Source organism: Mercenaria mercenaria, chromosome 6, assembly GCF_021730395.1.
Source record: "Mercenaria mercenaria strain notata chromosome 6, MADL_Memer_1, whole genome shotgun sequence".
Lineage (NCBI taxonomy): Eukaryota > Metazoa > Mollusca > Bivalvia > Venerida > Veneridae > Mercenaria > Mercenaria mercenaria.
In genome coordinates, this window is record NC_069366.1 from 89,197,062 (window position 1) to 89,223,531 (window position 26,470).

At 37.3% G+C, this 26,470-nt stretch overlaps 1 protein-coding gene and 1 long non-coding RNA gene across 3 annotated transcripts in view; one reads left to right on the plus strand and one right to left on the minus strand.

The window, feature by feature from the left end:
- LOC128557914 (uncharacterized) overlaps nt 1–18,616 on the minus strand; it is a 29,785-nt gene extending 11,169 nt beyond the window's left edge. The window contains exons 1-3 of one of the 2 annotated variants that reach the window (XR_008371503.1): nt 18,502–18,616; nt 17,942–17,995; nt 7,281–7,401 (exon numbers count right to left, since the gene is read on the minus strand). This is a non-coding gene — a long non-coding RNA (uncharacterized LOC128557914). The remainder of the gene's footprint in view (nt 1–7,280; nt 7,402–17,941; nt 17,996–18,501) is intronic. The other variant, XR_008371504.1, reaches the window with a different exon arrangement.
- Nucleotides 18,617–22,522: 3,906 nt separating this feature from the next.
- Nucleotides 22,523–25,912, plus strand: LOC123558069 (uncharacterized protein K02A2.6-like). Its single transcript, XM_045349946.2, is given in 2 exon segments — nt 22,523–23,710; nt 23,713–25,912. Coding segments are annotated over 2 exon segments (3,237 nt in total). The 3' UTR covers nt 25,762–25,912.
- The last annotated feature ends 558 nt before the right edge of the window (nt 25,913–26,470 follow it).

The following is a 26,470-nucleotide window of genomic DNA, read 5'->3' on the forward strand; positions in this document are numbered from 1 at the left end:
GATAACATTTAACAATATGTAAGAGGTCTGAGATTTCTTAAATATTTTCTGGGCTCGTTTTCTTTTGGGATACTTGTTATTATTCTTTGCTTTCGAGTTACATATGGGGAACCAGTATTAAATGCATGATTGTAAATGCATGATTAATAGATGTAACAACAAAATGGCCAATCTTCATCCAAAAACCTTTAAATTCTACAGTAAATCCTCTGAACCTAGAGACTTATCATTTTTCATATTTTTTCAAGGTATTGAACATTTTCACTGTAAGTTAATAAACATTCTAAACTATCTGTTTTTTCTCTAGACAACTCTTAACAGTAATATCTTTTAAGTCATTTTCTATATCATTACAACTTTCCTAAAACATTTTCAGAATACATATTTATAGCAAGAGGGCCATGTTGGCCCTATATATCGCTCACCAGAGTTGATCGGGCCTACTGACCTAGTTTTTGACCCGACATGACCAAGAGTTGTACTTGACCTAAAGATCATCAAGACAAACATTCTGACTAAATTTCATAAAGATTTGGTTACAACTGTGGCCTCTAGAGTGTTCACAAGCTTTTCTTTTGATCTGACAGGTGACCTAGTTTTTGAAACCCACATGACCCAGATTCGAACTTGACCTATAGATTATCAAAACAAACATTCTGACTAATTTTCGTGAGTTTTAAACTTTAATTGTGATCTCTAGAATGTTGAAAAGATTTTCCTTTGATCTGGCCTAGTGACCTAGTTTCTGAATCCACATGACTCAGATTCAAACTTGACCTAAACATGATTAAGACAAACATTCTGACCCCGTTTCATAAAGATTGAGTCACAAATGTGGCCTCTAAAGTGTTCACAAGCTTTTCCTTTGATTTGACCAGGTGACCTAGTTTTTAACCCAACATGACCCAGATTTGAACTTGACCTAGAAATCATAAAGCCAAACTTTCTGACTAAGTTTCATAAATATTCGGGTCACAACTGTGGCCTCTAGAGTGTTCACAAGCTTTTCCTTTGATTGACCAGGTGAACTAGTTTTTAATCCAACATGACCCAGTTTCAAACTTGACCTAGAGATCATCAAGACTAACATTCTGACCAAGTTTCATAAAGATTGGGTCACAAATGTGGTCTCTAGAGTGTTCACAAGCTTTTCCTTTGATCTGATTTACTGACCTAGTTTTTGACCCCACATGACCCAGTTTCAAACCTGACCTAGAGTTCATCAAGCTAACATTCTGACCAAGTTTCATAAAGATTGGGTCCAAAATGTGGTCTCTAGAATGTTCACAAGCTTTTTCATTGATCTGATCTACTGACCTAGTTTTTGACCCAAGATGACCCAGATTCAAACCTGACCTAGAAATCATCAATACTAACATTTTGATCAAGTTTCATAAAGATTGGGGCACAAATGTGGTCTCTAGGGTGTTCACAAGCTATTCCTTTGATCTGATTTACTGACCTAGTTCTTGACCACACATGATCCAGTTTCGAACTTGACATAGAGATCATCAAGACTAACATTCTGACCAACTTTCATAAAGATTAGGGTCACAAATGTGGTCTCTAGAGTGTTCACAAGCTTTTCCTTTGATCTGACTTACTGACCTAGTTTTTGACCCCACATGAACCAGTTTCAAACTCGACCTGGAGATCATCAAAACTAACATTCTGATCAAGTTTCATAAAGATTGGGTCAAAAATGTGGTCTCTAGAGTATTCACAAGCTTTCCCTTTGATCTGACCTTCTGACCTAGTTATTAACCACACATGACCCAGTTTCCAACTTGACCCAGAGATCATCAAGACTAGCATTCTTACCAAGTTTCATAAAGATTGGGTCAAAAATGTGGTCTCTAGAGTGTTCATAAGCTTTTTCTTTGATCAGACCTAGTTTTTGAACCAACATGACCCAGTTTCGAACTTGACCTAGAGATCATCAAGACTTACATTCTGACTAATTTTTATAAAGATTGGGTCAAAAATGTGGTCTCTAGAGTGAACACAAGCTTTTCCTTTGATCTGACCTACTGACCTAGTTTTTGACCCCACATGACCCAGTTTCAAACTCGACCTGGAGTCATCAAGACTAACATTCTGATCAAGTTTCATAAAGATTGGGTCAAAAATGTGGTCTCTAGAGTGTTCACAAGCTTTTCCTTTGATCAGACCTAGTTTTTGACCCAACATGACCCAGTTTCGAACTTGGCCTAGAGATCATCAAGACTTACACTCTGACTAAGTTTTATAAAGATTCGGTCAAAAATGTGTTCTCTAGAGTGTTCACAAGCTTTATCTTTGATCTGATCTATTGACCTAGTTTTTGACCCCACATTACCCAGTTTCGAACTTCACCTAGAGATCATCAAGACTAACATTCTGACCAAGTTACATAAAGATTGGATTACAAATGTGGCCTCTAGAGTGTTCACAAGGCAAATGTTAATGCACGACGCAGGCCGGACAATGACCGGTCACAATAGCTCACCTTGAGCACTTTGTGCTCTGGTGAGCTAAAAAGAACAAGCTTCATTTAAAATATCTGACTGATTTGACAGCACAGTACCTTCTTCTTTTTCTAAAATGGAATAACTTTGCTTGTACAATTACTGTTTCTCTCAGATTACAGAAATAACTTGAAGGCTTTTCACCTCATCTTTGAACTTTGCTCTTGATCTTAATATATATCCTTTCATATTTTCTGCTCTTATTATTTGCAATTCATATATTTCTATATTTTCTATTTTGTTTATTGATATCTTCTCACATGAGACTCTCTGTTTCTTCTTATAACTAGAGTATGCAATGGTTTTCTCCCTAATTTCTATTAACAAAGTTTCCAGAAATAACTGGTCATTTATAACAAACTGAATATCATTATTGTGTATGTTAACTACATTCTCTAAACAATATACAAATAAACAGTACTGCTCTTTAATCTCGTCATTTTTATCATTTATACACTCTAAATAATTTCTATCATACAGCAATGAATTATTAAATTTCCATAAGGTTTGCCTTGTTCAGTTTTTGAATACTAATTCTAAACATACAACACAGTGATTACACTGATAAGAGATTCCAATAGAAGACTCTTTAATTTTTGACAGCAAGTTTTCCGATGTTAGAAAAAAGTCAAGTCTACCTTGCTGTGTAAAATCCATCTGCCTCCAAGTAAATCGTTTTTCATCACCATTTATAATTCTAAATGTATCAACTAAGTTTTGTTCTCTTATAATTGTAAGAGTTTTCTCTAGCTTTCTATTATTATCAACAGATCTGTAATTCATGTAATCTTTGTCAACATCTAATACAAGGTTATAGTCTCCACAACAGTGTAAGAATCATTACCAATTGTATCTATACAATTAACAAGAGCTGTCACTATTGGTGACAAATGCCCTCGAAGTAGGCCCAAGAATGCCACAGTTGTATTCGCAAAAATCACATATCATTTTGTGATCTTGATAAGTTTGACACATCTTCACAATAAGGTTAACATTTGTGTCAAATGATTTTCAAATCCCTTGATAAATGGCAATGTTATGGACCAGACAAGAAACACCTTTGACTTCTAAGTGTGACCTTGACCTTGGAGCTAGGGGTCTGGGTCTTGGGCATTACATTTCGTCTCATTATGGTGAACATTTATGCCAAGTTATTTTAAAATCCTTTCGTGGATGGATGAGTTACAGCACAGACAAGAATTTACCGGATGCACACACTGACTGATGGACAGTGCGGTTTTAATGTGCCCACCGACAGGGGCATAAAAACATCAGAGTAGGATATGGGGTTATCAGCATTTGGACCATAAATATTACATAGAGTAAATCTTTTCCCATCATAACTAACATCTAATAGACAGTTACCAGTTGTATCTTGCTCAATTGAGTGTACAACAGTCGAAATATTCTTTTTTAGTAAAATGCAAACACCTCTAGAATCTGAAGTACCATGAGAAAAATAGCTGTCTCCATCCCATTGTGAGTAAATTATTTTTTCTAGACCATCTGTAAAATGACAATTTTGTAAACAATAAAACTCAGCATTCTGTTTTTTCAGGAAAATGAAAAATACCAATTCTTTTACTATTATTGTTTAAACCCCAGCAGTTGTACGAGACAAATTTCATTAATTTTTCTGTCTACAAGCTTTACCTGTGTACACTGCCATAAAGTACAGTGACCTTCTGTCTACAAGCATTACCTGTGTACACTGCCATAAAGTACAGTGACCTTCTGTCTACAAGCATTACCTGTGTACACTAGCATAAAGTACAGTGACCTTCTGTCTACAAGCATTACCTGTGTACACTGCCATAAAGTACAGTGACCTTCTGTCTACAAGCATTACCTGTGTACACTGCCATAAAGTACAGTGACCTTCTGTCTACAAGCATTACCTGTGTACACTGCCATACAGTGTAGTGACCTTCTGTCTACAAGCTTTACCTGTGTACACTGCAATACAGTGTAGTGACCTTCCGCTACCAGCTTTATCTGTGTACACTGCAATACAGTTCAGTGACCTTCTGTCTACAAGCTTTATCTGTGTACACTGCCATACAGTTCAGTGACCTTCTGTCTACCAGCTTTACCTGTGTACACTGTCATACAGTCCAGTGACCTTCTGTCTACCAGCTTTACCTGTGTACACTGCCATAAAGGTCAGTGACCTTCTGTCTACCAGCTTTACCTGTGTACACTGCCATATAGTTCAGTGACCTTCTGTCTACCAGCTTTACCTGTGTACACTGCCATATAGTTCAGTGACCTTCAGTCTACCAGCTTTACCTGTGTACACTGCCATACAGTTCAGTGACCTTTTGTCTACCAGCTTTACCTGTGTACACTGCCATACAGTTCAGTGACCTTCTGTCTACCAGCTTTACCTGTGTACACTGCCATACAGTTCAGTGACCTTCAGTCTACCAGCTTTACCTGTGTACACTGCCATACAGTACAGTGACCTTCAGTCTACCAGCTTTACCTGTGTACACTGCAATGTAGTTCAGTGACCTTCTGTCTACCAGCTTTACCTGTGTACACTGCCATATAGTTCAGTGACCTTCAGTCTACCAGGTTTACCTGTGTACACTGCCATACAGTACAGTGACCTTCAGTCTACCAGCTTTACCTGTGTACAGACCTTCTGTCTACCAGCTTTACCTGTGTACACTGCCATACAGTTCAGTGACCTTCTGTCTACAAGCTTTACCTGTGTACATGGCCATACAGTTCAGTGACCTTCTGTCTACCAGTTCTACCTGTGTACACTGCCATACAGTTCAGTGACCTTTTGTCTACCAGCTTTACCTGTGTACACTGCCATAAAGTTCAGTATCCTTTTGTCTACCAGCTTTCCGTGTGTACACTGCTATAAAGCCCAGGGACTTTCTTGCTACCAGCTTTAACTGTGTGTACTGCCATGAAGCCAAGCAACGTTCTTGCTACTTGCCTTACCAGTCTGCACTGCCATCATGCTCAGTGACCTTTTGTCTAACAGCTTTATCTGTGTTGATTGCCATGAAGGTGTTAGACCTTGCTACTAGGTCTACCCGTGTGCACTGCCATGAAGCGCTGTGACCTTCTAGTTGCAGCTTTACTCGATTCCACTGACATGATGCTCAGTGACCTTCTTCAGTGTACTTTCTTGAAGCCCAGTGACATTCTTGCTGCCAGTTTTACCTGTGTACACTGCCATGAAGCCAAGTGTCCTTGCTACCAGCTTTACCTGTGTACACTGCAATGATTGTTTGTTTGCTTCGGGTTTAACGCCGTTTTTCAACAGTATTTCAGTCATGTAATGGCGGGCAGTCAACCTAGCCAGTGTTCCTGGATTCTGTACCAGTACAAACCTGTTCTCCGCAAGTAACTGCCAACTTCCCCACATGAATTATCAGAGTTGGAGGACGAATGATTTCAGACACAATGTCTTTTATCAAATCGTCCCAGAGAACATACGCCCCGCCCTGGGATCGAACTCGGGATCCCCCGATCCATAGACCAACGCTCTCCCTACTGAGCTAAGCGGGCAGGCTGTACACTGCAATGAAGCACAGTGACCTTGCTGCCTGCATTACCTGTGTGTACTACCATGAAGCTAAGTGTTCTTGCAACCAGCTTTACCTGTGCACACTGCAATGAAGCAGTGACCTTGTTACCAGCTCTACCTGTCTACACTGCCATGAAGCTAAGTCTCCATGCAACCAGCTTTACCTGTGCACACTGCAATGAAGCAGTGACCTTGTTACCAGCTCTACCTGTGCACACTGCAATGAAGCAGTGACCTTGTTACCAGCTCTACCTGTGTACACTGCTATGAAGCTCAGTGACTTTCTTGTTACCAACTCTTATCTGTGCACATAGCAATGAAGCAGTGTCCTTGCTTCTAGGTTTACCTGTGTACACTGTCATGAAGCTAAATGGCCTTCTTGCTACCAGCTTTACCTGTGTACACTGTCATGAAGCTAAATGGCCTTCTTGCTACCAGCGTTATTGGCATACACTGCCATGAAGCTCGAAGGACCTTCTATCCGTCAGCTTTACCTGTGTACACTGCCATGAAGCTTAGTGACTTTCTTGTTACCAACTCTGTGTGCACTGCAATGACGCTCAGTGACCTTGCTACCAGCTTCGACTGTGTACACTGCAATGAAGCACAGTGACCTTGCTTCCAACTTTACCCGTGCTCAGTGCCATGAAGCTCAGTAACTTTCTTGGTGCCAGCTTCACCTGTGTACACTGCCATGAAGCTCAGTGACTTCCTTGCTACCACCATTACCTATGCATACTGCCATGAAGCAAAGTGACATTGTTACCAGCTCTACCTGTGTACAATGTCATGAAGCTCAATGGCATCATTACCAATATTACCTAATTATGTACACTGCCATGAAGAACAGTAACCTTGCTTTCAGGCTTACCTGCGTGCACTGCCATGAAGCTCAGTGATTTTTCTTGCAGCCAGCTTTACCTGTGTACATTGCCATGAAGCTTAGTGACCTTGCTACCAGCTTTTCCTGTGTACACTGCTATGAAGCTCAGTATCCTTCTTGCTGCTAGCTTTACCTGTGTACACTGTCATAAAGCTCAGTGACCTTCTTGCTGCTCGCTTTACCTATGTGCACTGTCATAAAGCTCAGTGACCTTGCTGCCATCTTCACTTTTGTGAACTGCCATGAAGCTCAATGGCCTTGACACCATTTTTACTCGTGTTTGCTGCCGTGACACTTTATCATGCAAAACATCTACATTCTAAGTGATCAACCAGTGTACCTGTTCTCCTCCACTCAGCCAGAGGTAAATGTGATTTGTCTGACAGTAAGGTCCATATAGCAGCTTTCAAACTTCCATGGCACAGGTGGACCCTTTCAGGATATTCAGCTAACTATCCTATCTGAAAATAAGAGGAGAAAAATAGGAATACAAGAGGGTCAGTTGTCCCTAAGGCGTTCCTGTGTACAAGGCTTCAAGTGTGTTTGCATAATGTAATGATACAAGTACAGAATTAAGTTTCTTCTATAAAAGTTACACACATTCTTTGAACCTAGGGCGTTAGCAACAAGCAGAGGTGAAATCAAACGCCTAGTTGTAACTGGAAAGCGCTGCATGTGTTAGATGTTTTTGTTTGCTTTAAGTACAATTTTGGGCAATATAAAGGTGCAAATGAATTGCAATTTTGCAGGATGTGTCAATAATCATTTTAAGAAAATAAACCTTTCGTTCTTTAGGTTTCCAGACGTGACCTGTAATAAAGATCGTTGGAACAAACAGACCTGTACATGCAGCATGGTAACTGCTAAGTATGTTCATTTTGTGATGGGCTCAAAGAAAGTTATTATTCTCCTGTAAGGTTAATGAAGTGTTTGGGTTTCTCAATTCAAACGTATTTCCACTGTCCTCGTTCTTTTTTTTTAAGCCTTGTATTGTAAAATTATTTCAAAATGCCAGGTAAGTATACGTTGGTGTCAAAGTTGATTTAATCAACACCAAAATTAATTAAATCAACATCTTTAATCTAATTTTTCCCCCTTATATTTTTTTTTTCTAGTAAGTTTCTCCTTTTTTCAAGATTTATTATTGATTTATTGTATAAAAGTGAAAAGTTTTCATTTGATAAGTGATTACTAGTACTTGCTGTTCAAAGTGAATTTACCTCTGAAACAGAAGAGGGGCAGAGTTAGACATTTTTAAAAATACTGAGTTTCATGCAGTAAAATTTTGCCGTTACTGTTTAGATTACATATTGTGGAAGAAATGTAGGTAGGTATTACTTCGGGCCCAAGGCTATTTTTGAATGAAGTGAGCAAAATTTTAAACAGTCCCACAGGCTTCAACCTTAATTTTTGAATGTTGGAGTTAGAATTCTGTCTCATTAAATTCTTTTACTTGAGGCTACCAAGAAAAAAAATAATAATCACAGTTTTATTTTGTGTTTTATGATTGTGCACCAATATGCTGACGTTTCTTTTATCAAAATTAATTGTATTATATATTCTCTGCACACGTTTTGGACAGTGGCCATCACTTTGAAATTTGTCCCTACTTGAGCTTGAGGTATTATCATGAATTATACAGAATTCATAACAAGAGGGCCAAAGAGACACTGATGGTTGGCTGCAATAGTGATCATCTACTCAGCATGTTCAATCTTCCCATGAAGTTTCAACATTCTAGGCCTGTTCTCAAGTAATGGATTGGAAATGGTTTTCCATGTTCTTGCCCCTTTGACCTTGACCTTTGACTGAATGACCCCAAAATAATAAGGGTTCATCTACTCTGCATGTCAAATCATCCTATCAAGTTTTAACATTCTTGGTCAACTGGCCCTGTGTTCACAAAACATTTTTCGGTCTCAGCTGAGTTTGAGTTTGAAATTTTAATATCAATTTTACTACAACTTTAAGGTTAAATTCCGACTGAGACTGACCATCAATTCTGAATAGTCACTTGAAAATAGTTATTAACTTAAAATTTAGTTTTAAACATGCTATTTAGATATAAATGACAAATTAAGTTTCATTATCAAACTCAGGTGAGACTGAAAATGTTTTGTGAACATGGGGCCTGGTTCTCAAGTTACTGATGGGAAAAGTTTTCCATGTTCAGGTCCCTTTGACCTCGACCTTTGCTCAAGTGAGGCAAAAAACGATACAGGTAATCTACTCTGTAAGTCTTATCATCCTATGAAGGTTCTGGGTCAAAAGGATCTCAAGTTATTGAACTGAAACCGTTTTCCATGTTCAGGTCCCTGCGACTTGACCTTTGATCAAGTGATCCAAAAATCAATAAGGGTCATCTACTCTATATGAAGTTTCAACACTTTTGGTCAAGTGGTTCTCAAGTTACTGATCAGAAACAGTTTTCCATGTTCAGGCCCCTGTGACCTTGAACTTTGATCTAGTAATCCCAAAAATAATCGGGATCATCTACTCCATCAGCCCTATCATCCAATGAAGTTTGAAGGTTCTACGTCAAAGGGTTATCCAGTTATTGATTGAAAATGAAGTGTGACTGACGGATGGCCCCTGTGTCTCTGACCTTTGATGAAGTGACCCCCAAAACAATACTACTCTGTAAGTCCTATCACCCTATGAAGCTTAATGGTTCTACGTCAAATGAATCACAAGTTATTGACTGGAATTGGATTTCCATGTTCTGGTCCCTGTGACCTTGACCTTTGATGGATGAACCCAAAATCAACTAGAGATGCTTTTGAGAAAAGCGCATGTCTCCCACAACTGCCCCTATGAAAAATGTCTAGTTTCTCTAGATGGTTTAGATGAGTGGATCCAATTAGATGGTCTGGAAGAGTGGATCCAATCAGTAATTCAAGGGCCATTATTCAAAAGTGCCTACGTAGAGTTGGCTAGTTATCGAACTTGGCCGAAATTTTATGGTCAAACACATTTTGTTCAAGTTTGGTGAAGATCGGATGAGAAATGTTCGACTTAGAGAGCAAACAAGAGTAAAAAGACTGATTTTTCTTTAATTCAAGGGCTGTAACTCCAAAATGCCTAGACCGATTTGGCTAGTTATCGAACTTGGCTGAGGTCTCATGGTAAAACACATTTTGTTCAAGTTTGGTGAAGATCTGATGAGAAATGTTTGACTTAGAGTGCGGACAAGAGTAAAAAGGCCGACTTTCCGGTAATTCATGGGCCGTAACTCCAAAATACCTAGACCAATTTGGCTAGTTATCAAACTTGGCCAAAGTCTTATGGTCAAACACATTTTGTTCAAGTTTGGTGAAGATCTGATGAGAAATGTTCGACTTAGAGTGCGGACAAGAGTAAAAAGGCCGATTTTTGGTAATTCAAAGGCCATAACTCCAATACGCCTGGACCAATTTGGCTAGTTATCAAACTTGGCCGAGGTCTTATTGTCAGACACATTTTGTTTAAGTTTGGTGAAATTCGGATGAGAAATGTTCGACTTAGAGTGCGGACAAGCTTTGTGACGGACACAAAGACTGGAGTAAATCGATATGTCTCCCACACCACTGGGAGACATAATAAGGGTCATCTACTCTGCATGTCCAATCATCTTATGAAGTTTCAACTTTTTATGTCAAGTGGTTTTCAAGTTATTGATCAGCAAAGGTTTTCCAGGTTCAGGCCCCTGTGACCTTGACATTTAATCTTGGTAGAGGACTTCTAAATGATGCTAGATACCAAATATCAAAGCCCTAGGCCCTGTGGCTTTGGACAAGAAGATTTTCAAAGTTTTTCCTGTATACGCCTATATGAACTAAGTGAACCCCTGGGCTGGGCAATATTTCACCCCAGGGGGGATAATTTGAACACATAAAGTTTTTCCTTGAGCTTGCCATGGCAACCAGAGTTCTGTATGGAATTTAATTCTTTGAATTTTTTTTTAAAGAGGACCATCCAAGGAACACCCCTGAGAAGTTTCATCAAAATTGGCCGGGTGGTTTAGGAAAATGTTGAAGGATGCCGCCAGACAATCACTTACCAATGGCACATCCTTGAGGACCTCATGCTCAGATGAGCTAATAAGCAATACGAACAAATCATTTACCATTTATACTAGGGCTGGGACGATTTCAAAATTTTGAAAACGGTTAATCATTTGTTTGAAATCGAATCAAACCGGTTAATCGGCCGCCATATTGAAAATGCTGTTTTCTTTCCTGACGACCGTATCTAGGTACAGTGTCACCCCAGTATTGAAGTGCTTCCGGGTCGCTGAATCCTAGGAAGTTGTTCTTTGAAATTTTGAAGTTCCCAATTTGAAGCTACAGTCTAACCTGTCTTAAGTGGCCAGCCAGAGGAAGACAGTTTGGCCGTTTAAGCCAGGTGACCGCTGATCGAAGGTGTGCAGCCAGTATATGTATTTTTCAGACTTCTGACCAGTTTAGCCTTTAGTCCCATTTCTTTTTCGGTTTTCAAATATTATTCTACCATTTGCCTTCACAATACGAATGGTCATCTCAGCAATTTAAAACTCTTTTTTTTTTTTTTTTTTTCTTTTTACAACAAAAATTTTTACAGACAATTTTCCAACTTCAAAACAAGTTTGTTTACAATTTTCGCCATTTTGGTAAGGGAAGCTACTCTCTGAGCTTACTGTCTACTCTAAAATCTAAGATTGCCATTACATTCCGTAAAAGATCCAGTGGTTTATATTTCTTTCAAACGCAATAAATTTTGTATAAATTTAATAGTATTTTGATGAAAGAAATATAAAACAAGAGCTGTCCGTAAGACAGCCAAGCTCGACTATTCGAAATATTGTCCCAGAAGCAGGAAAATATTACCCAAAAAGGTTAAATATCAAAAGAGTTTTAAGTTCAAAAGGGGGAATAATTTGATCAAAATGCGTATCAGTTATGGGACTTGCTGCTATCAACTAGTTTTATAACCCCAAAGGCACATGTGAAGTTTCAATTCAATATCTGCATTAGTTTTGGAGATAGAAACTTGCACGTAAAACTTTAACCAGAATTTTCAAAGTCCAAAAGGGGGCATAATTTGCCCAAAATACATGCCAGAGTTATGGGACTTGATCCAGTGAGGTTAGTAATTGATCTAGAAAAAGAAAAAATAAGTTTCAAATCTATATGCCTTTTAGAAATAGCTGTATGTACTTGCACGCAAAACTTTAACCGGAATCTTCTAAGTCCAAAAGGGGGCATAATTTGGCCAAAATGAAAGTCAGAGTTATGGGACTTGCTGCTATCAACTAGTTTTATAACCCCGAAGACACATGTGAAGTTTGAAATCAATATCTGCATTAGTTTTGGAGATAGTAACTTGCATGTAAAACTTTAACCAAAATTTTCTAAGTCCAAAAGGGGGCATAATTTGCTCAAAAAACATGTCAGAGTTATGGGACTAGACCCAGTGAGGTTGGTGATTGATCTAGAAAAAGAAAAAATAAGTTTCAAATCTATATGCCTTTTAGAAATAGCTGTATGTACTTGCACGAAAAACTTTAACCGGAATTTTCTAAGTCCAAAAGGGGGCATAATTTGGCCAAAATGAAAGTCAGAGTTATGGGACTTGCTGCTATCAACTAGTTTTATGACCCCGAAGACACATGTGAAGTTTGAAATCAATATCTGCATTAGTTTTGGAGATAGTAACTTGCATGTAAAACTTTAACCAAAATTTTCTAAGTCCAAAAGGGGGCATAATTTGCTCAAAAAACATGTCAGAGTTATGGGACTTGACCCAGTGAGGTTGGTAATTGATCTAGAAAAAGAAAAAATAAGTTTCAAATCTATATGCCTTTTAGAAATAGCTGTATGTACTTGCACGCAAAACTTTAACCGGAATTTTCTAAGTCCAAAAGGGGGCATAATTTGGCCAAAATGAAAGTCAGAGTTATGGGACTTGCTGCTATCAACTAGTTTTATAACCCCGAAGACACATGTGAAGTTTCAAATCAATATCTGCATTAGTTTTGGAGATAGTAACTTGCATGTAAAACTTTAACCAAAATTTTCTAAGTCCAAAAGGGGGCATAATTTGCTCAAAATACATGTCAGAGTTATGGGACTTGACCCAGTGAGGTTGGTAATTGACCTAGAAAAGGAAAAAATAAGTTTCAAAGCTATATGCCTTTAATTGATGGCTGTATGTACTTGCATGCAAAAACTTAACCAAGGTGTGACGCGGACGCCGACGCCAGGGTGAGTAGAATAGCTAGACTATTCTTTGAATAGTCGAGCTAAAAATCACAAATATTATGCTACTTATTAGATATCGTGTATAATCTTTAACCGAGATCAAACTATGAACAACAAATTGACACGAGGCGACACGCTAATTGCAAATAATTACTGGTCATTTGATCGTAACAAAAAGGGGATCACACCTTTGGTTATCAGTTTTAATTGAGAAGCTCATGTCATTTTGTCACTTAGCAATCACGTGTTTCTCGAAAATCAGGTATCTTCGGCGATTATCGCCTAAAAATAATTGGTTTTTGAAGAAACATAGCTGCTGAAAGGGGTCAAATACGGTGGTCGGGAGGCAATTTCGGCGGCCACTGGCGGGAGGTGGCAGTTTAATAAAGTGATGAAATAGAGGAAAATCCGTTGGGGGCGTCATAAAATGAGCACTGAACAGAGGTGACCGCTGATCGGAGGTGACCGTTAGTACAGGTTAGACTGTATCGCTACTTTTGACTTGTTAAATTCCAAACGTATTTATTGAAACTGTGTACATTTTGTGTCATTTCTGATGTCTTTAACAGTTGTTTTATGTGTGTTTTTCAGGACTACATTTCTGTGCGGAAGGATTAAAAATTACACCAGACTGCATGCGGCCATGACAGATGTCAGAGAGAATTTAAACATGGATTAGATACTTTGATGTGTAGCAAAAAGGTTCATTGTTGATGATAGCATTTTTGTGTGATATATTGACTGGGATAGTATTACTCTTCAGAAATACAGAGCTGTCAATGCTGCAATTTTGTTATGAAATTCACAATCCATATCCAAAAGTGCTTGTTTTACTATACAGCAAAGAAGGAGAAATTACCGGGCCAACACCATACTTCCAGCAGCTGACTTCATTAGACACTTACCGACTTTATCGTTTGCAAGCAGTGTGGCAATTAATAAGTCATACTTTGCTGTATTTTATTTTAAATATATCACGACATACAAACTGGAGACTATTGATTATGTTCAGTTGATGTGATTTAGCGGAAATATACTGTGGATCTATGTGCTGGTCAAAGAAATGTATAAAGATAAAGTACAACTCGTGATGTTTATTATTTGACAGAGATTACCAGTTTTGCAAAATTGAAACCAATTTCACCTAGTAATCGAATCAGATCCGATTAACCGAGTAATAGTCCCAGTCCTAATCTATACCTTGACTACCTTGACAGTATAGAAGCATTCACTGTTTGGTACATATGCATCTGACCAGCCTTGATTTTATTCTTATTTTCATCAAACAATTCATATAAAATTATCACCCCAAAACTATAAAATAACAAAGCTTAAAGGAAACAGATACAGTATACAGGTGTGTAATTATGATCACTTTGTAATGTGACTGCCACATTTTTGGTTGCAAACATAATACACACAAGTTTCTTGATAAATCTTTCTTTTGATAAATATTTTCTGATATATTGGTCAAAGGGTCTAAAATTTGGTTCAGCTATTTGTATTATTGTATCCATTGTTTTTATTACCTCCCTTTATGGTGCTAATAACCATGACAATACTCACACTCTCTATTTGGACAGATAATTTAACTGTTTTTAATGCAAAACAAGAACTCTCAGAACACAAAATGCCCCCCTTGATGCATTCAGTAATTGCACAAGGAACAGAAATTATTTAGTCACTGTACATAAAGTTCTACTGTTCTGGGTCAATGTATCCTTGACCTTTGACCAATCGACCTCAAAATCAATAGGGGTCATCTAACAATATAACATAACAATGGCGGTGCTTTCTCGGCAGGGTTTCCCTACTTTGAGGGCTATCTTGGGTGTCTGTTTCGGTGGATACTATAAGGATGCTCGGGGGAGAGTCACACTTTTAAAGTTCCTCCACACACCGATTCTTCCATTTAGTAAGACCATGTTTACTGGCCAATTCAAAGCCAACTATAGAAACAGATTCTCCCTTTCTTGCATACCAGATGGTGTTTTCCGGTATTTTTACCGGTGCAAGTAAAATCAATCTTACACCCCGGAATGTACTCTCATATTGTAAATGACGTATTACAGACTATATAATCTGTAGAAGATTTATATTTTATTTCATAAAAGGAATAAAACTCCAAGACTTTTTCTTTTTGTTCCTGATAGTATATTTTCTTGATTAAAAAAAGGTTATTTTATCAAAAATTCATAATGTTACGCTGCAACTGATAAAACAAAACTGGAACTAAACATTTTTATTTTTTTTTGAACATCATGACATCTTTCTTATTTACCAACATTGGTTTTCCGCACTTTGTTTAAATATGCTGCTATAAGAAATAGTTCTATAAAGAACCCCGTTTCGATTGATTTTATTTTTATTATTATTTCTTGAATATGGTATGCAAGAAATACAGATTCTATCACTGGCTGTAGCTGCAGACAGGAATATCCGTCTCGCGGGTAACTGTCTAGAGCCTCGTTACTGTCTAAACAATTACCGAAATTACCGTAATTTCCCAACTGCACCTACAACCAGTGAAAGAATCTTATATTCTGTCCAGGCCCTGTGTGTGGCTGAGCTGAAAAAAAAACCCCACTCTATATACTGACGTGACCTCAGCCTTACAAAACAGAAAATGCCTAACATAATATCTTCAATAATTGTGTGTTTCAAGGGCTACTGTGGGGATTTCTGTAGAATAGTTTACTTTGCACCAGTAATTACTGCAGAGTAAATAAAAAAACTGAAAATGTCCAAGTCTGATAAAGAAATTCTATGGGCATGTCTTCAGTCATTCCTAGGCCCTTCCAGTTTAGACCAAACTAGGTTCCTGACATCAACTCAAAAATGCAAAGCAGTGAACAAATCATATCAGCCGTGTATGCCTGACAATCAACATTTTTTCATAACTGTTTTGGTAGAGTCCACTGTCAGATTCTTCAACTAAACTTAGTGGCTTTGCTGATTCTGTACTGATTAAATTTGTCTTTGGATGCTTCTCTAGCTAAGGGTACTTCTGTAATTAATCATTTGCTGAGAACAGACTCTGTTCAACGCAGATGTAAGACATAACGCTGGAAGCTAAAGGCAAAACTGTCCCGATATGCAAGCCGTAATGGACGGTACAAAGTACATGAACAGTTACATTATTCCAAGGGATTAACAGACATAAAGCCTGATTTTAGAAAAATCCTGAATTTATCAGACCATTTATATGCATATCAATTTCAAGTGATGTGTGACTTGACTTGCTGGCCGATTTAGAAGTGACAGCCATACAGCAATAGTCCTATCTTATATATCCCCCACCCCACACTCCCCCCAGCCTTTCAAGTAACTGTTGTCTTCTGTATATGTATATAGTCAAATGAACATGTATAAATACAAATTAAAGTGGTAAGTTCCAAATTATATGATGTCTCTCATTGATAATATTTTGTGGCTCCAAGCTTTAATGAGACACATGACAACAGAGGGAAAATTTACAACAATGTGACACATGCAGTCCTTCTGGTAATTCATAAGCAACGACCGAACACCTATATATCAGCCGGTGTTCATATCTGTGTTTAGAACTGGGGTCCTGGGGGAATTTTAACCTCAGGCGCCCATAAGCCATAGTGGTGTGACACCTTAAATTAGCATGCACTTCTTCAAGGGAGAAATTTTTCAGGTTTTTTTTGCAAGATTTACAGCAATTTCAATAATCTGCTGTCTGATAATTAGAGATCAGAGGATTCAATGATAGTGATTTCTAGGGGATAAATTCAGAGGTTGTGACAGAAATATTTTTTTTTGCCTTTGGTGCAGTCATTTATTGATTATTACGAATAATTAGTGATTGCGGGATAACATCTATTGCTGAGCCATTCTAAGACTGTTTTTATTTGTGGCTTGCCAGCCCGAAGTTTTTCAAATGCTGTGAACTAAGTAATACTTTGTTTGTGGAACGTTAAAGAACAATTTATACTACAAAATTTAACGGCTAATAAAGCAAGAGCCAAAGCCAATGAGTACGTAGACTGTATCATGAGCCCTTCAATTATAAAGGTGAATGATTATACGCCAGTGAAATCTTTGACCTTGACCAACTAACCCCCAAAACAGTAGGAATCACCTTATGACCACAGACAATCATGTAATGTTGTCATTGGTCAATTTGAAAAGTGACCACAGGATCAGCCAAACAAACAGTCTTAACAAGAGCTATCTAATAAAGAGGCACTCTCTACTATTGAAGGCTTGTCAGTAAACTAGATTTTCTATCTAAGAGCATAGTCCAAATTCATGTAAGAGTTATGGAACTTGATGTAATAACCTTCTGTTACTATCTAAATGACGAGTGTAAAGTTTGACTTTAGTTTCTACAATGATGTCGAATATGTAGCCTTGTTAAATAAAGTCTTTATTGTTATTATTATTATTATTATTGTAATGACATTGTACTCTGAAAAACTTTAACCTAAATTTTGAACTCATTATCGTGCATAACACTGGAAATACTGCAGGTAGAGTTACACATCTTGTCAAAGTAATGTACATTGTCACTCTGAAAAAGTACACAAGTTTCAATTGAATATCTGAAGCCTAATCCCTAACCCTAACCTACAAGGGCCTGATTCAGGAATACTAAAGATAATGTTACACATCTTGTCAAACTGTTGTACCCTGTCATGATGACCAGTACAGCTAGTTTCAATTTGAATATTTTAAGTAATGAAGAAGATTTTGGACTTTATAAAAACTTTAACTAAAATCTCTATGTTTAGAAGGGGCAAACAACTCATTGTACCTGTTGTATCTCATCTTTTCTAAAGTCATTTTCCTTCTTTTCCTGCAAGACAACCTTAAAACATATCACCAAGATAGACTTTAACTGCCAAAATTATATCTCATTTACATATTTCTCTCTTTATTAAATGTGACATCCTTAAAATATTACAGTGACTGACAACAACATGAAATGAAGCCCAGTGCATGATTTATATATGTGCCCTTTTTACATCTCAGCAAAAAAATATTTGTCTTGATAATATTAATATAAGAAAAGTAGATGCCCATGGGCAACATGTTGAGCCGACCCTTTGTCTCCAAAGTGAGACCTTGACCTTTGAGATACAATCTGTATCTTTGAGTTAAAAATTCATGTCAAATATATCCAAGATTCCTCAATGCATGTCAAAGTTATGGGCCGGACAAACAAAGCCGGATTGACGGATGCACATACATACACCAAACAGCCATTTAGACAACTGTATCTATTAGCTTCCGCAAGCGGGCTCGACAAAAAAATATACATGCATATAAGGTTTTTGTCTAATTTCATCATTGTTTTGTATATATTAAATATACCTTTCACAAAGCTAGCTCATCCTGTTTACACAACAGGTAAAACTTTCTATCAGGTTGTTGGTTCAAACCTGTATGGCTATCTGTAAGACAAAACATTAATGTGATATTTACCTCTTAGCTCTTGTGAAGAAGTGGTCAGTTACATATAGAAAGCAATTAATTACAGGTAGGGAATTAAGGAACACTGGAAAAGGCACTGTTAACATTAACAATACCAAACAAACAGTTAACTCATCATCATACATGTATTTAGTTCATGTGGCTATCAAGCAGGCTTGGAGTGTCTGGGATGTCTAGAAAAGCAACAAACATGTTTAATCTCATTCTACCTAAATTTAGAACCTAGTTTAAGAATGCTGAATTAAAGTCTCTCTGGTCTCAATTAGAAACTTTAGGATACAGTAATAACAGCAAATCATCAGCAAATGTTGTTCTAAAGATAAAAGACCACCTTTGTTTCGAAGCAAAAATGATAGCTGACCATTTCAACCATTTCTCCACTACTGTAACTTCTGTGTTGGCAGACAAGCTCCATGCAGCTCCAAACTGTTTTAATGTTGTGTCCGATGCATTTAAAGACTTTTACAAAAGAAGAAATCTAGATTCCAAAAGTTTTAAGCTTCATACAGTGTCTGAATCTTTTGTTTACAAAGAACTGTGTAAATTAAATTGTTCAAGTACAGGATTAGACGAGATACCTGCTAGATTTTTGAAAGATTCAGCATCTTTTATTGAAATTCATGAAACGTTCTTAATTAATAGCTCAATTGTAAATAATACTGTGTCAACTGATATGAAAAGCGCCAAGGTTAAACCTCTTTTCAAAAAGAACGACAGATCAGAAGTATGTAACTATAGACTAGTCAGTATTTTGTCCATCGTTTCTAAAATTCTTGAGTGCGCAGTCTACAACCAGTTGGAATCCTTTTTTGACAAGAACGGTATTTTGTAATGAATATTAGAGTGGATTCAGGGGGAGCTACTCTATCGACTCCTGTCTCATCCATCTTAAGATAATATCCGTGAGCAGACTTCTAAGGGCCTGTTTACGGGTATGATAATGCTTGACCAGCAGAAAGCTTTCAACACAGTGGACCATGATATCATGTGTCGGAAGCTTTGGGAGATGGGCCTGAAGTCTGTGGAGTGGTTCTGTTCTTATTTGTCTGGCAGAACTCAGTCCTTTCATGTGAATAGAGCAAAGTCTGATTTCAGTTTGGTTGTATGCGGTGTAATTCCTCAGCATAGTATTCTTGGGCCTTTACTGTTTCTAGCCTATGTTAATGATATGAAACTGATTCTTTAAGCAGATAATAGTGCCATTTTGCTTTCTCATGAAGATCCATTTTTAAATTAGTCATGTCCTCAGCAAAGAATTAGAAAACTGTAGCAAATGGCAAATTGATAATAAATTTTCTTTGCATCTTGGGAAAACGGAATGTATTCTTTTTGGATCCCAACAAAAACTCAGTAAAGTCCCAAATTTTAGCATCAAATGTAACAGTAGCAAGATCAAGTCTCAAACTTCAGTTAAGTACCAACGTTCGTTTTTAAATGCAGACTTGTCGGGCACATCCATTGTAGAAAATATTGTGAAAAAAGTGAATTCTAGGATTAAATTTTTATACTGTCAACAAAGCTTTTTAAAGAAATCTCTCAGAAAGACTCTTTGTAATTCTTTGATACAATGTCATTTAGATTATGCATCAACCTTGTGGTACTGTGGTCTTAATAAAATGCTGAAGTGTAAACTATAGGTGTCTCAAAACAAAGTAATTCACTTTATTCATTATTACGATTGTAGAACATCTTTGTATCACAGGCCCCATGTGGTTCTGGGACGATCTGTGTATAAAAAGAATTTGGAACCACTGCCTTACCCTTACATGATCGTAAGAGGCGAGTAATACGGTCTTAACACTTGGTTTTGCAGTTACTCTGTGATTCCAGCAGGTATGCAAATTTTGATTCCATACCTCATGTTTTTATTTCGATGTAAATGAGATGTGAAACCAGAATCTGTAGTCCTGTTTGGCGCCATATAACCTATACTGTGTTGGTGCGCCGTAAAACCCAAATAAATAAATAAATAAAACTTTGCGTCACAGATTTTAAAGATCTTGGTTTTTTGAATATTGAATACAGGTGTACACAACTAAGACTGAATCATGTCTATAAGATTTCCCATAACAAGTCTGCCAGTTACATGCATGAACACTTTAAACAATGCAGTGATATCCAGTCTTACAGGAGCAGATCTCATCTAAATTTTTATATGCCACAAGTCAATGGGTTTACATCAATTCATTTTATTACAATGCAATTAAGGAATGGAATAAGTTTCCAGCTGACATAAAATCAACAAAGTCCAAGGACTTTTAAAGAAACATCTATTAACAGATGTGGAAAGAGATGAGAAATCTTTATATATATATATTTTTTTTAACTAGTGTCATTTTAACAAATTTTTATGGTATTTTTATGAAATAAGTGTTTAGTATTTGTGTTACCATGTCAATTTGTGTAGAAAGTTATTAGACCCTTAGTTTCTGCATATGTTTGTATCATGGTGTCATTGATTTTGTAAGACCTATATATATATATATAAATCCAGTCAAACCTGCGTTAAAGACCATCTCTAAAGACCACATGTTTTGTTTCCCAAATTAACATTTACAGTGTATTTTAACCTGTGAATAAAGACCACCTCCCAAAACAGACCAAATTTTTGCTCTCCCAAGGGTGGTCTTTATCGACGGGTTTGACTGCATTCTAATTGTAGTGTTGTTAAATACAATGTCAATCAAGTGATAGCAGCTCCTCCCACTAGCTCCCTAGCAGAAGGATGTCTCTCTGATACCATTATATGTTAGTTGAATACATGCATGCAATATGACCACTTGTAGTGCCTTAGTAAATAAACTTGTAGAATAGTTTTATTGAGTTACTCATTTCTCAATACAGTACAATGGCGACGAGGATAAAAAAAGTTGACTTACAATAAATTGCAATAAAATGTGTACTTTCAAAAAACGCTGGAATTTATGTTTACACATATGAGCAGGAACTTAAAAGTTTAGAACACTTTTTTGGACATCTTTGTAACAATAACTGTCATTTATCAATAACACTGATATTTAGACATTATCGCATAGTGCGGCAATTTCCCTTTGATCTTTGCAGCATGTTATACATAGTAACACACATTATTACTACAAAACTGTGCTGATATCTTACAAAACTGTTGCGATATATATCAACACGGAAATCTCTATGGAGTTTCATAAGAAAAAAAGTGTTCTGATATATATCAGCACAGTAAAACTGTTCCGATATATATCGGAACACTTTTTCTCTATTGAGGTCCTATCAAGGGAATATAAGTTTTTCCTTTCAAAGAAAAGATGATTTTAGCTCCAATTTACAGTTCACAGAGAAAGAATTGTCACAAACACCTACATTTATAAAGTAAAAGAATAAATAAACTAGAATATTTCAAAAACTTGATAGTTATTGCCAAATTCAGAAATACATGAAATATATGAAATTCTGAGATTTCTCAAATGTTTCTTTTTCTTTGATTTTTTTTTACAAACAAAACAACAAGTTTTACAATATGTCTGGCCAATGAAATGCAAAGATTTAAAACCAATGCAGAAATTTGTTGGGTACTTTTATCTGGGGAACACATTTTCTAAAACAGAAGTTTTAGTGTTTCAGTCAGCGAGGCGCAGAAAGGGAATCAAAATAGTAAAAATAATAATAAACAAATTTAAATGAAAATGATATATAAATTTTAATGATAAACTATGCGATAAAACAGTTATAATATGTAGTGCTCGTGTGTTACCAGGATATATCGGAGCTAGGGGTACATCTCGTTATTTTTCTCTTCACATATCTGTCTCGGCCTACCGGCCTCGACAATATGTGCAGAGAAAAATACCCTCGATGTACCCCTAGCTCTGATATATATATCCTGGTAACACACTCTCACACATACTATAACTATTACATAAATATGGCACAAGGATTACCAGTTTTTCCCGCATTTAGTGTAAACGAGCCTGGCATAGACACAAGGTGGAAAAAATGGACAAACCGTTTTGAAAATCTTATGATTGGAATGAATATCAAAGACAAAACGCGACAACGTGCATTATTTCTTCACTATGCAGGGGAAGACGTCAACGACATATTTGATACATTGCAAGGCACCGGGGACGATTATGAAACCGCAAAAACAAAACTGACTGAATATTTCGCACCAAAAAAGTGCACGGAGTATGAAATCTTAAAATTTCGACAGGCAAAGCAGGACTCGAGCGAAAACATAGACAGTTTTCACACGCGATTGAGGGCATTAAGCAGAAATTGCGAATTTCCTAACACGGACAAAGAAATCAAATCACAAATCATTCAAGGTTGTACCTCCACACGGTTACGTAGAAAGGCTTTACGAGATGATCTGACGTTGGACAATTTGATAAAGGAAGCACGTGCCCTGGAACTATCGGATCTACAAGCGTCCGAAATTGAGAACAATTCAAAGAAAGATGCAGTGAATGTCATGAAATCGAAACACAAGTCAGCATCATCAAAACACAACTCTTATCCGACCAGAAAGAAGGCAACATGCAAATATTGTGGATACGAATACCCACATCAATCAGGAAAATGTCCGGCGGACGGAAAGACGTGCACATACTGCAAAAAGAAAGGTCATTTTGAAAAAGTGTGCAGGTCCAAGCAGAGAAATCGTAGGAAAAATGTAAACAGAATGGATGATGAAAGCTCTCAAAGCGAAACTGAAAGTGAAACTAGAAGCGAAAGTGAAAATGAAAATAGCATATTTGGATTATCAGTGAATTCGTTGCAGTCATCAAGACCTAATTTGACCATCCAAATAAACGGTCAGTCTGTCAAGGCATTGATAGACACAGGGTCGTCTATAAATGTAATTGATGAAAGGACATACAGCAAGCTAAAAAACAAAGTGACTCTCAGTAAGGTAGACACGAAAGTATATGCTTATGGTGCTAATAAAGTAGACTTATTAGGAAAGTTCCAGGCGACAATTGAAACCAAACACAAGATCACAACAGCTCCAGTATATGTGGCAAAAGGTAAAAGTGGCAACTTGTTATCTTATTTGACATCTGTTGATCTCCAGGTTATTCCTGAAATAAGTGTCATAACACAGAATAAGGTCGATAACTTTGCGATAAATATGGATCTGTCTTCAAGGGTATTGGAAAAATGAAAGACACTGAAGTAAAGTTGTATGTTGACAAAAATGTGCAACCTGTCACCCAGCCGCACAGACGCATACCTTTTCACCTGAGAAAACAAGTTGAAGATGAGCTCCAAAGGCTTGAAAAGTTAGACATCATTGAGAAAGTAGATGGTCCGACAGATTGGGTATCACCGATAGTGGTGGCTTCGAAGCCCAAAAGCAAAACAAACCAAATAAGGATTTGTGTTGACATGAGATTGCCTAATCAAGCAATAAAACGCACAAGACATATAATTCCTACTATTGATGATATGATCGTGGACTTAAGCGGTGCTAAAGTGTTCTCTAAATTAGACTTGAATCAGGGATATCACCAGCTGGAACTATCAGAACAATCACGAAACATTACGACATTCACCACACATATTGGACTGAGAAGATACAAACGCCTAAGCTTTGGAATAAATAGCGCTGCGGAAATTTTTCAAAACGCTTTAAGTACGACTCTAGAGGGATTAGATGGTGTGAAAAATATTTCGGATGACATAATCGTATATGCTAGAAACCAAACAGAGCATGACAGAAGGCTTGAAGCAGTCTTAAAGCGACTACAACAAATGAACATTACGCTAAATAAAAAGAAATGTGAATTCAACCAGAACAAATTAGAGTTCTTTGGATATGTATTTGGTGAAGACGGCATGTCGGCAGACCCAAAGAAGGTCGAAACCATCAAGAACACACCACCACCCAAGAATGTGCCAGAGGTGAGAAGCTTTTTAGCTATGACAAATTATGTGTCGCGCTTCATTCAAAATTACAGCACAATTGCAGAGCCTCTTAGACGCCTGATAAAGAAAAACGCAAAATGGACATGGCAAAATGAACAAGAAGAAGCATTCCTTAAGCTGAAATCGATCCTCAGCAGTGATACTGTCATGACCTACTTTGATCCTAATAAGGAAACACAGATCATCACAGATGCAAGTCCCGTTGGAGTAGCCGCAATAATGCTACAAGAAGGAAAAGTTGTGTGCTATGCAAGCAGGTCATTGACAGACGTTGAAAGAAATTCATATTCTCAGCAAGAAAGAGAGAATTTGGCACTAGTTTGGAGTGTAGAACATTGGCATATATACTTATATGGACACAAGTTCACTGTGATCACTGATGCGAAATTCATTGAAAATATCTACAGTAATCCAAAGTCAAAAATTGGATCAGCAAGACTTGAACGCTGGAGAATGCGACTATTATCATACGACTTTAACGTCATACATAAAAGTGGAGATTCAAACATGTCGGATTTCTTGAGCAGACACACAGACACAGGAAAACACAAACAAACAAGTGTGGCAGAGGAATATGTTAATTTCCTGGCATATCATGATGTCCCTGTAGCCATGAACATGAATGAAATAATTCAAGCAACATCCCAGGACGTTGACCTCCAAATGGCCATTAAATATGTCAAATCTGGAAACTGGAATAACCCAAGCAAAAACAAAATCATTGATACCCTGTCACGCTGCAAAAACGAGCTGTCGGTAGTAAATCTTCAAAATGGTGAAATTCTGCTGCATGAGTCCAGGATTGTTATCCCTAGGCAATTACAAGATAAAGTGATATCATTAGCTCATGAGGGTCATCAGGGAATTGTTAAAACCAAACAATTATTAAGAGAGAAAGTGTATTTCCCAGGCATGGATCAATTAGTAGAAGCAAAATGCAAAAGTTGCATTCCGTGTCTAGCAGCAACAAATAAAAAGACTCAAGAACCGCTGCAAATGAGTGAAATGCCAAAATATGCGTTTCAGGTAGTTAGCTTGGACTTTTGTGGACCATTTCCAGATGGAAAGTATTTACTCGTGCTAATGGATGAATACTCACGTTTCCCGTTCGTTGAAGTACTTAATTCAATCACAGGCAACACAGTGATTCCTGTGCTAGACAAAATTTTCTCTGAAGCAGGGATTCCAGAAGTGTTAAAGTCAGACAACGGAAGTCCCATGAATTCACACTAGTTCAAAGATTTTGCTAAGCATATGGGTTTCAAACACAAGAAAATAACTCCGCTGTGGCCGCAGGCAAATGCTGAATGTGAACGCTTCATGAAAACAATAGGCAAAACAATCAGAGCTTCCCATGTCCATCATTCTGATTGGAAAAAAGACATGTATGCTTTTCTGAGAAATTACAGATCGACACCGCACGGAACGACATCCGAAACACCCTCTGACCTATTTTATGGAAGACCCATAAACATTAAAATTCCATTCTTACAAAGGCAAAAGAAATCGAAAAAACACAAAAACGCAAGAGAAAATGACAGAAAATCAAAGCAGAAAATGAAAGACTATGCTGATACACGGAGAAACACGAGAAAAACTGAAATTAAAATTGGTGACAGTGTGTTGGTAAAACAAGACAAACACAACAAATTTTCGACCCCATACGATCCAATACCCTATTAGGTAATCAAGACAAAAGGGTCAATGATAACCGCCGAACGCGAGGACAAACAAATAACTCGAAACTCTTCATTCTTTAAACGTGTCGGAACGTCGAAAAATGAGCCAAACAACGAGAAAACCAACGCCAACCATGATACGACCGTATCATCCCAATTCGAGAAGAAAACCAGGCACGAAACACCATCACACCAAGGCAACGACTCTGGCGATGCCGTATTACCACGAACACAAAGACAGAAAAAACCACCGGATTACTTAA